This window comes from Hetaerina americana, unplaced genomic scaffold, assembly GCF_022747635.1.
Source record: "Hetaerina americana unplaced genomic scaffold, ioHetAmer1.1.p SCAF_4, whole genome shotgun sequence".
NCBI lineage: Eukaryota > Metazoa > Arthropoda > Insecta > Odonata > Calopterygidae > Hetaerina > Hetaerina americana.
In genome coordinates this window covers 10,729,869-10,740,818 of record NW_027286985.1, presented here as the reverse complement: position 1 = coordinate 10,740,818, position 10,950 = coordinate 10,729,869, and the positions used below count along the sequence as shown (strand labels likewise).

The following is a 10,950-nucleotide window of genomic DNA, read 5'->3' as shown; positions in this document are numbered from 1 at the left end:
GGTGGAAGAGGTGCATTCCTTCTATAATGAAGAAGAGGTCAGAGACCCCTGGAGATACTCCTCTAGCAATGGCCCAGGACCCCAAATGAGCTAAAAACTGGCAAACAGTCTTATGCTGAGGCCACTAAAGAATGTTTCCATCATCCCAGTGGTCAACCCTGAGATCATGATGACACAGGGCAGTATGCATTTCATTTTGTGTTGGATGAAGCCTCTGCTGAGAAAATAGCGGCCCCATGTTTCAGGAACTCCATTGACTTCCGTGAGGCTGAATTCACATTCCTGGGCAAAGCTGGGACTCCTATCCCGATGCGTGAATTTCACCTCCTTTTAAGCTTGGTATGAGGTGAGTCTTATCCCTGACCCATCAAAACTATCCCTTAAAGTTAATCACTGTGGTGTTAATGACTTATGTGGATAGAAAGGTAGATAGGCACCAGCATGGGTACTTCATGAGAACATTATGCTAATTCCTTGACCCCAAAAAATCACAGTTTAATAGTAAATTATTTTTAAACTGTGTTTATAACCACTTTCAAATTATCATCATGTTACAGCAGCATATGTAAAAAATGTATAAATATAACATTAAATGTATTCAATTTCCAGAAATGTGATGTGATAAAAGTATTTCAGGATTCAAATGCAAAAAACCTCAACACAAATCACAGAACTAAATGAACTGATATCATCCCAGCAAGTTTGGGGAAGCAGTCCTGATTATAAGGTAAAAAGTACATATGCTTTCATACCAAGAGTCATAGATGCCAAATCTCAGCTTTCCAAATACTACAATTAAAGTAAATATCAATGGTATTCATTTCATAAATTGATAACTAGTTCATTGATGAAATGCATAAAATAGCTATGAAAATGAACCAATAATGCCTTGATATTTGAAATATTGTTTCAAAGAGAAAGCCAGCTTAAAGGTTTCGTTGTTGAATAAATTAAATTTAAAGATCTTTGAAGAGCAGTGTTGTATGGTCATACTTCACAGTATTGTAACAGCCATTTATTTCTGTATAAGGTAAGTGGGAGAAAATGCAAGAGTTCCAAAGAAGTTGGTAACTGAGCCAGAAAATTTAGTATGACATCACACAAAATGCGCCGAACTTATTATTCTATACTCTTTGAAACTCTGCTTCCATCAATTTCCCAAATTTTTCACCTCAATTTCTCCTCATGTGCTGCTTTAAAAGTTTTCTTTTCATCCTTAAGAAATGTAACATAATTAGATGTGTGCACTGACATTTTGTTAATATTTTATTGAGTAATTACATTTGCAATTTTAAGTGGTTTCAAGCAAAGTTAGTTATTTGCCGAAGAACTTCAATGCCTCCAATAGGATTGTCCGTTGGCACCTGAAAAATAATTAGTAATTCTGATTATTTCAATTTGCCATCATGAGTTTGGATTGACATTATGACATTGAACATTTCAATGAAAACAGATTGTCAGTTTTATAAATAGCAACTGTGAAATATTGATTACATGCCAACTTGGAAACAAGATTCTTCACCAATGACTCAAATACGTACCATGTGACCAGCTCGAAGTACCCAGTATACAGCAAATTGGTCATACTTCTTCGTAAAGCCCTCAATGTATCCTCCTGCTACCAGTGGATTTCGCGATGCACTTTGCCATCGACCGATTCCAGACCATTGAAGATTATTTATCCAATTCATAGTGCCTGAAAATTCAAATGTAGGTCATGAAATTCTCTTTAACTCCTACATTTATTTAAATTGAAGTGTAATATTGATGGCAATAATTTATTATGCCAATTGTTCAATGGATAAAACAAGGACTTTGTAGGTAGGTGCAATACATAGCATAGCATCAAATTTTTTTGTCTGTTTATACTTGCTAATGTCATGGAGAACCCAAATTATTTTTGATTTAACATATTTCTGTTGGTGTGCTAGATTATTCTCAGAAAGGTTTTAGAACATTTTTTGTTGTGACTGCTTTAATGCTCTACTGTTTATTAATATTCTTTCGGTAAATAATCATCTCAATGTAACCAAGTAAACGACCCACAAAGATTCCAGTTGAGATTATTCGTAGGATTAAGTGAGACAGTGAAAAAACTAAATCTCATGAAATCTGATATTGACTCAAGCATCAATAATCTAGTGGGAACATGGCCCCATGCTTCTCATATCAATGTTCTTGTCGGTGATTAAGTGCATGAATCACTTTTAATGTTTACATTAGCGGGGGAAAATATTTCCATGCTTCTCCAGTCCAATGCATTGCAAAGGGGGATACTTCCATTGACTATCTCTATTTTTTTTCTAATTTCGCTGCTATTTCATCTAATATTAAATTGGAAAAAAATTTCAGCTTAATTCATGGCTTGTATATGCACTGGAGGTGATTCAAGAAAAGGGATTTTTCTGAACTGCCAAATAACATCAAATAATATACTAGCAGTGTGATGATCATGAAAAAAAACCTTTAACAACTGAATTAAAAAATTTATCTTGTGGTTTCTTTCTTTTAATTTAGTTATAAATGCCCCCCCCCCCTTCTCATGGGCTACCCCCGTAGGCATGCCGGTAGGAGAAATGATCAAGAGCTTCGGTAGGGTCACCCATGCCAGACAAAAGCGCAGCAGAATAGTAAAACTGAAAGATAGTAGTGGGCGAGTCGTGGAATAGTATTAGCGCAGATAAAAATACGATCCATTAACTTGGTTCTTATTCAGGTTTACATGCTGACAAACAATCATCGGGAGGAAGAAGTAGACAGTGTACATGATCAACTAGAGGGAATAATTTCAAGTGGCCATGGAACAGAACACTTGCTACATGCATTAAAATGTGGTGGTGGGCAAAGGGAGAGAGGTAGAAAAATGTGGTTTTGAAACAACAAATGATCTCGTGGAGAAAACAGCAGAAGTCAGAAGGAGAAATAGTTTGATTAGTGCTAAAACCTGGTTTAAACATCACCACATATGTGGGTGCATTTATTATGTGCTGTGAATTTTTTAGAGATATTAGTTAGAACACATTATGGTTTAGGCATAGATTTAGGAAGAGTATAATAAATATGCATGTTAAGTTGGGGGATAAGACAGAGATATCTCTATCAATACCTATGCTTTCCAAGGTATACATGAAGGAAATGGTAAACAAGACGTGGGGAAATATAAAGAGAGCAATGAAAATTGGTGGAGAATTCATTAAATCAGAATTTCAGATAATCATACTTAAGTTAGTCAGAAAGCCAAATTATTACGGTCATTGGTAAGAAAAAAATTAAGGCAACAATTATGGGATGAGGTGAAAAATTTTTCCCTGTGGAGGTGAACTCTTTGGTTTTAGAAAAAAAGTGATTGAATTTGGAAAAATGGTTTGCTTGAATGAATGTTTCATCTCTACTGAATTACGCAACGTAAAATATTGTTTCCCCATGAGATGATTCATTACAGAGATAAAAGCATTGAAATATGAGTTACCACAGTTTTGAATTGTATGGAAGGTCACTCGTGTGATCTTCATTATTTAATGCCCTTGATACTGCTGTGTCTGGAAATGATTCAACATGAAAATCAGTCCCCAGTGTGTGTGCATGGTCCCAAAATTGCAAAGCATGATTGAACAAGTTATAATGATTGAGGTGTTTACTTTAATGACATGTCACCTTCAGTGATTTCAACTTACACATTATGTTTGGTTGTTGTTTTCTTACCTGGAGTGTCTACAATTAAGTCAAGTTGACCAGTAATGACAGATACTTTCAAGTCTGTGTTATCCAGTAACTGCTCAACTGTAAAAAAAATCAGAGTGATAATTAAATGTAGTCATGGAGGATAATGACTATACTTAGAGCATTAAATAAATATTATTAAAAGGATTTGGGTGCTTTTATAAATGCAGGGAATATGTCCATTCCTACCAACTGTAGTCACTGGCTTCATGAAGTCATCATACAAGGCAGAAAACACATCTTGAGACTGACCACCCCAGTAAACATCTGAAGGAATGACTCCCAATTTATCTTTTATTTGGCCATTCATTATATTATCAAGCTGATCATCGCCATTTTGTCTAACATGGTTGTTGTATAAGAATCCTGAAAATAGATAATAGTTTTATCATGATAGATACCCCAAAGTTAAAAATAAAATATTTCCCCTGCTTTGCAAATGTGCAAATTTTAGCCAAAAACCTATGAAGATAAATACTTTTATAATCTTCCAGTGTTTTCAGTTTTGGAGCCATTTTATTTTTTCGTAGGACAGCGCTTGGAATTTTATACAAAATGTTGTAGAAGTTAACATTATCTGCCTCTTGCATCACTGCAAATTCAGTGGAGCTCCAAGAGGTTGTGGCTCCCTGCCAATCTTGTTGCTCCACGGCATTCTTTGTTGCTTCCGCTTCTCTGTTTATGGCTTCATAACCATTTTGATCAACTAATCCCTGAGGGGTATGCAAGTTTTTAAAATGTGCAACATATGAACAAAAGTATTTATAGTTGCAAAAAAATCATTAGTCAAGAGTCAACTAGTAAATAACTTACACAATTGCGTAAAAATGGTGCCCAGGTCATCACAGAGTCAATGGGAGAGATCCATGAGTCTCCCAAGGTCACACCTTTGATATTCACCTGTAATTCACCAGCCTTTTTTGCCTATAAAGCAAGTAATATATATCAGAGAGAACCATTGGTATGGCTATGGGAATAGCTTGGTATATAGCATATGTTATGTGAATATTTTGTTCAGAGGTTCTTATTCAATACTTTAAAGCCAAACATCATTAAAATCGGTTCAGCCGTTCTAGAGTTATAAATGGTGTAACTAACACGAATTACGACTCTTTTATATATATATATATTCGTGATAGTCATTTATATATATATATATATATAAAAGAGTCGTAATTCGTGTTAGTTACACCATATATATATATATATATATATATATATATATATATATATATATATATATATATATATATATATATATATATATATATATACCCTGGACTACAGTAATATAATAAATGGACTACATAAAAAGGGTCCCGGTAGTCCTGGGGGTAAAGCGTTGGACTGCTGCTGGAGGGGTTCGATTCCCTGGCAAGGCACTCTGGGCACCTGCAGCTCCACCCAAGCTATGTGATTTTTCGGGTACCAGATCTTCCTGGGAAATCACAACCGGCACAGGGAAAGGAACTGGCCCCCCTACCCTGATGTGTGAATATTCACACGCCGTATTGGGCTTAGTACTGGGTAAACTCTACCATCACCTACTAAACCAACCTTCGGGTTGATTACTGTGTTTATGGTTTATATATATATATATATATATATATATATATATATATATATATATATATATATATATATAAAATTAGGTAATCTACTAGTTAAGGTAGGTTTTGGATGGACACCAAATAAATACTTATCTCTTAGCAAAACACAATACAGCATCCTACTCTAAAACAAGTCCCTCTTCATCTCTGAGTACTTCCTTCCCCCCTTCATCCCATCGAACATCCCAATCCTGTTCCTGCCCTTTCCTCGTTTGCCTAACACTCTCCCTTATATTACAGTCTTCAACATCCCACTGCCGATTAATACGCCCCTCATCTATTTTCCCTGCCTCCATAGGATTTCTCCCAACAATCACCTCTCCTCGCTCACCATACCTAGCACTTCCTCATTTGTTTTCCTTTCGGTCCATTTCACATTCTCCATCCTTCTCCACAACCACATTTCAACAGCCTCCAATCTACACCTGTCCTCCTGCTTCATTGATGGTGTTTCTGTGCCGTACATAACTATGATCCATATCAAAGTTTTCACAAGCATTTTCTTAACATCCTTACTTGAAGTCCCTGTCATCAACTTTCTCCTTCTTGAGAAAGCCTCTGTACCCAGTGCAATTCTTCTCCTTACATCCATACTACTTTGACCGTGTTGGTCCCAAACACGTCTGAGATACGTAAACTGTTCCACCTAGCAGGGCAGTAAATTCGCTTTTCATTCATTACATACAGAGGGAAAATATGTGCATTGAGAATCCAGCTGATGGTCATTCACCATATTCATATACATTTCATTCATATACTGTTGTATTTACAACTACTTCATACTTTGCGTGTCACTGCTAAGGTACGTAACAGCACCTTTGAGGATACAACCATTATTGAGGCAATATCAAGTAGGCAGGTGCACTGAGTAAAATCATAGGAAAAATAAGTATATTTTGACCATATGCAATCATGTTAAAAGGATCTCTGATTTTGATTAATTGGGAATATTATTCTGGAGGGATTTTCCCAATCCCTTTCCTTTGGCATAGAAATACAAGACAACAATCCATACCCTTCCAATAAATTGCGATGAAAAGGAACCCTAACAATATGTTATCAATGAAAATATTTAGAAAACTGTCAAATTCATATAGTTCCTTTCTAAAACCTTCCAATACTACAGAAACGAAAACTCCACCTTCCATTTCCTTCTTCATCAAAGCACTTTTTCCAAAGAACTCCAACGAAAAGAAAATATAGTCATCATCCTAGGTTAAAACATCAATTAAATACTAGATATCTTCGAACAACATAAATAAAAAACCACCAAGTACAAAACCACTCTTTCTCACATTTTCAACAAAAACATCTTTTTCAATCCTTCCTTTTTAATTATCCTTTTTGAGCTTCCTTCTTCTCCATCTTTAACCTATTGCCTTTCCTCTATTTTTAAATAACTTGACATGCCAATTTCTTTCTCAAATGAATTTAAATGAAAAAAACCTGCTTTCCTTTGTCAAAGATGGTATCCCCACCATTCAGAAATCTAGTACGTACAAAATTCACTGCCCTCCTACTCCTCCTCTTGCATTTTCAATACCATAGACCAGAAAAATCTAGCATTGACAAACATTTAATGGAATCCAACCATTCCAGATCCTCCACAGGCTTACATGTTGTCTTGAAGAGTCCCACCTGGTCCATCACATTGACCCCTATGAATGCATTTCCCCCTTCCATTTATTCAAATCCTCATCCTCCCCCATCCACTCTCCTACCCCCTTTTTTACTTCTTCTACCTTCCTTCCTCATAATCTGTTGCACTTGTTGATCTGCTGCAATTTGTTGATCATTCTTTGCCTATAGACGATGACATCACCATTAAAACTGCATTGCATCTCCTTCTTTTTCTCTCTAATTTTCCTTCTTGATTCTTTCTTTAATACCTCTCATCCTTCACTATCTACCCATCCGATATATGGCCTCCCAACACCAGTGACAACTCATTATCTTGTACCACTTGGACACAGTGAGAGTGCCACCAACATCCAGCTGGGGCACTGAAGGTGCCAATTGTCGAATTATTTTGTAAGTATTGATCAAGTTTTGTGAGTCACCATTTCCCTGTTTAATCCTCATCATTCTTTCATCTCACCCTCTTCGTCCCCACTTAACTATCATTGTCCATTACAATTCCCCCAGAAATAATACCCATATGTATAATCAATCTTGTAAAATGTTAATCAAATATGTACCATCACCCATTAAATGATGAAGATGAAGGTGGAATACAAAAAACATCATTAATTTCAAGGATATTTTTCAATTAAGATTTTTTCAAGTACATAAAAGTAAAAACAAATATTAAACAAACCTTATACAGGCTTAAACCAAATTCAGCAGCCATCTTTCCGCCATATGATTCAGAAAATACATATAATGGGACATCTTGCCATTCAGGATTCTTCTGAAGAAAGGCTTTCATAAATGATACAAGATCAGCTGCTATTTCTGCATTATTTGTGGTGTACAGATCAGAACTTGTTACATAACTGTAACCTGTCCCAACAGGATTATCAAGGAAGAGTACATTAACATAGTTGACCTAGAATTAAGAAATTTGTGTTCATAATGTATATGATAGTTTTGATTTATCTCAAGGCAGGGCAATTACGTGCATAGAGTTAATTTTTATAACAAAATCAGACATGTAGGCCATATTCACCCAAGTTGAATTGCGTGTTCTAAAAAATTCATCGACAGGGCCGATTTCTTGAAAATTTCCATAGCCTGTTGACCCAGCTCCTGGTCCTCCTTGAAGCCATATTACTAATGGCCGGTCAGTTACGGCTTTAGTCGATCGGTCTGCAGTTGTTTTGTAAAGCCACCAAAACATATTGGCCCCTGGACGTACCTCCACATACCCCCAATCTTCATTGCCACTGCTCTGAGGTTCTGAAATTAATTTGGGAAGCCAAAACAAATTTTATAAATTGTATGGCTCTACAATATATGGGAATCGTCTTAAAAAGATCCTAAATGGCCATATTGTCAGCAAATTGTAGCTCATTTAATGTTACAAAATGGTTATAATCATTTGGGTTACTAGGTATTCTGATAATCTGTTAGAATACATTTCTAGGTATGTATGTGCATCTAGCAGCCTAAATATTTATGAATAAAACTTGGCAGATGACCAAGCAGATAGAACATAATTTAGTAACACAGAAGTAGTAGTAAGGGTTTATTATATGCCACTATCAAGTAATACAGTGAGGGTAAATAATATCCCACCATTAGGGCAAACACTTGGGGCCGATAGAATGTATTTATTAGTCAGTATGAGGGTGTGACTGAATGATGATAATCAGCCAGTATAAAATTTATTTTGTGCAGCAGAAGAATAAATAAATAAAATTTATGTCAGTTGAAGACTACACTTAAGAAATATTATTTATACTGTGACATGTTCTTAATATAGAAATCATAAGACAGCAAAAATTCTTCATTATGCATACTTTACAATCTACCTACTTCGCGTGGAAACCAAAATAAAAAAGAGAAAATCTATCATTTCCATGATGAGTGTTATACTTTTCAATCTTAATCTGAGATATGGAATAAAGATGTTTCTCTGCAGGCTCGCATGGGTTTTTCCCATTGAAGGTGCAAGTCTCCCAGATTCTTTATCTACAGTGCCAGACAACCGCTTCAAGAACGTCAGTTTGCTTCTTCAGTGCAGAAGTGAGGATGTATGATTCTCCTATTCTATGACCTTCCTATGAGGCCTTTACGCTACGTAGCGGATACCAAAGGGAAAACTTCCATTGTTTTCACTTAATGCTGTGCTTTGACAAAATGTGACTGTCAACAAAAATTTGATACGCATACCCTGGAAAGTTAAAAGACCATATTCTGCCCAAAACTGATTTCATTTTTTAGGAAACTATTTTTGCACTAAGGGTTAATTATGTGCCAAAATTAGAGCGAAAACAAAGAATTTACATAGCATATGATGATGAAAGCTTTATGAAAATAGTAAAATTATACCCCATAGGAAGCAAAGAATAATATTGTTTTCAGTAAAGAATTCAATTAATCGATCAAGAGTGGGAGATACTGGATGGGAGACCTAAATATACGAGACGGACAGAAATTAGCAAAGCTCATTACAATGTCAATTTAACTTTTGTAGCATCATAACTAATCACAGAAATAATTCCAAGGAGTATTATCTTCATAAATTATTTTGTATGAATATCCACTAGGGGTATTTTGTAAGCATTCATTGCCCGCTAATTGAATGCAGCAGAATAGGTATCTAACTCTAGATCAACCCTTATGTCATACAACCAATGTAATAGCTTTGATCATCTCTTCTGAAAGAGATATTGAGCACACACATACAATTATAATAACATGATTATTATCTTAACAAATATATTGAATTGAAAGTAGTGACAAGGATAATTATGATTGTATATTGTTTACATTTCATTCAAGTTTGCAGCCTTAGTCAGATTTTTCAGCATCCATAATAGAAAGTGGCATTGGTTAGGAAAAATACTGAGTTAATTCTGCCAGGATACTACTTGCAAACCATGTCTTAATGGACATATGTTTCATTCTGCTAATTCCAGCACTTGGTGGGTCTATGTATTCACTTTGTGGACCACTTCTAAGATTTTATGATGTGGATATTAAACCAAGAAATACCAATAAAGTACCTACCTTGGTATTTAGCGAGGAGGTACATAGATATCAGATATGGTGCAATGATGGCATAATTAACATTATGAATAAATGCAGTGAAAAATGATTCCTAGTTTAAATAAATAAGTTATATACATGTAGAGGTAATGCTATTTAGTCCATATTGCACTACTCAAAGGTTCATGAGGAATAAATGGTTTAGTAGCTATTACTTGAGAAGTATGATGTTTTTCCTGTGCACATTAGTTGCAGTTTGACCTATTAGCCAATTGCATGTTTTTTTTAAGAGTACCTATTTAATTACATTAGTCAATGAATCCTGATTATGGTTTTGCTGAGCTTGTGTTTGATGCAGAATGTCAAGGAGAATTGAAAAATAAGTCATTTGATAAAGAGTAATGGTAGAGAGTGTAAAACAGGTCTTTTAAAATCTAACCCTATATCCTTGGTGGCATTTTAGTCGACTAAATATTGGGCAGAATAAATATAAATTTATATGGCACTAAATATGTTTGATCACAATCCTATACATCTTCAAACAATATGTTTTTCATTTATTACTTTTGCCCTTACTTTGTCATCTCAAACACAACACTATAACTTTTAAAGACTGTTGAAAGGACATTATAAAATATATCAATGAGAGTCTTACCTGCAACAGAAACTAAAGCAATGAAGAGGACAGCAACAGCAGTGATTGATGCCATGATCCACCTATGAATAGAATACATTTTTGTGGAGATAACAGACTTTATATGAGAAAGATAAGACCTTTTTGTGAAAAAATCACCTTTGAAAGTCATCATTTGATTATCTCAGTTTCTTATCTAGAATATCAATTTTCTGACAAGTTGAGAATCCGTGATCATATCTAAACACCCCAAGAAAACCCACAGTCTCCTTGCAAAATCCCTCCTACCACAATTGGTCTACTATCTCCCATTTGCACCTCATTACAAAGTGG

The 10,950-nt window shown here is 35.2% G+C and overlaps 1 protein-coding gene across 1 annotated transcript; it reads right to left on the bottom strand.

The window, feature by feature from the left end:
* Window positions 1–1,270: 1,270 nt before the first annotated feature.
* On the bottom strand, window positions 1,271–10,724 carry LOC139692372 (retinoid-inducible serine carboxypeptidase-like). Its single transcript, XM_071590531.1, has 9 exons — window positions 10,639–10,724; window positions 7,999–8,228; window positions 7,648–7,878; window positions 4,534–4,644; window positions 4,199–4,433; window positions 3,910–4,086; window positions 3,703–3,780; window positions 1,542–1,696; window positions 1,271–1,364 (listed from the first exon to the last, which is right to left on the bottom strand). Exons 1-9 carry the CDS (start codon window positions 10,715–10,717, stop codon window positions 1,302–1,304), a joined length of 1,359 nt encoding a protein of 452 aa, XP_071446632.1. The 5' UTR covers window positions 10,718–10,724; the 3' UTR covers window positions 1,271–1,301.
* Between the last annotated feature and the right edge of the window lie 226 nt (window positions 10,725–10,950).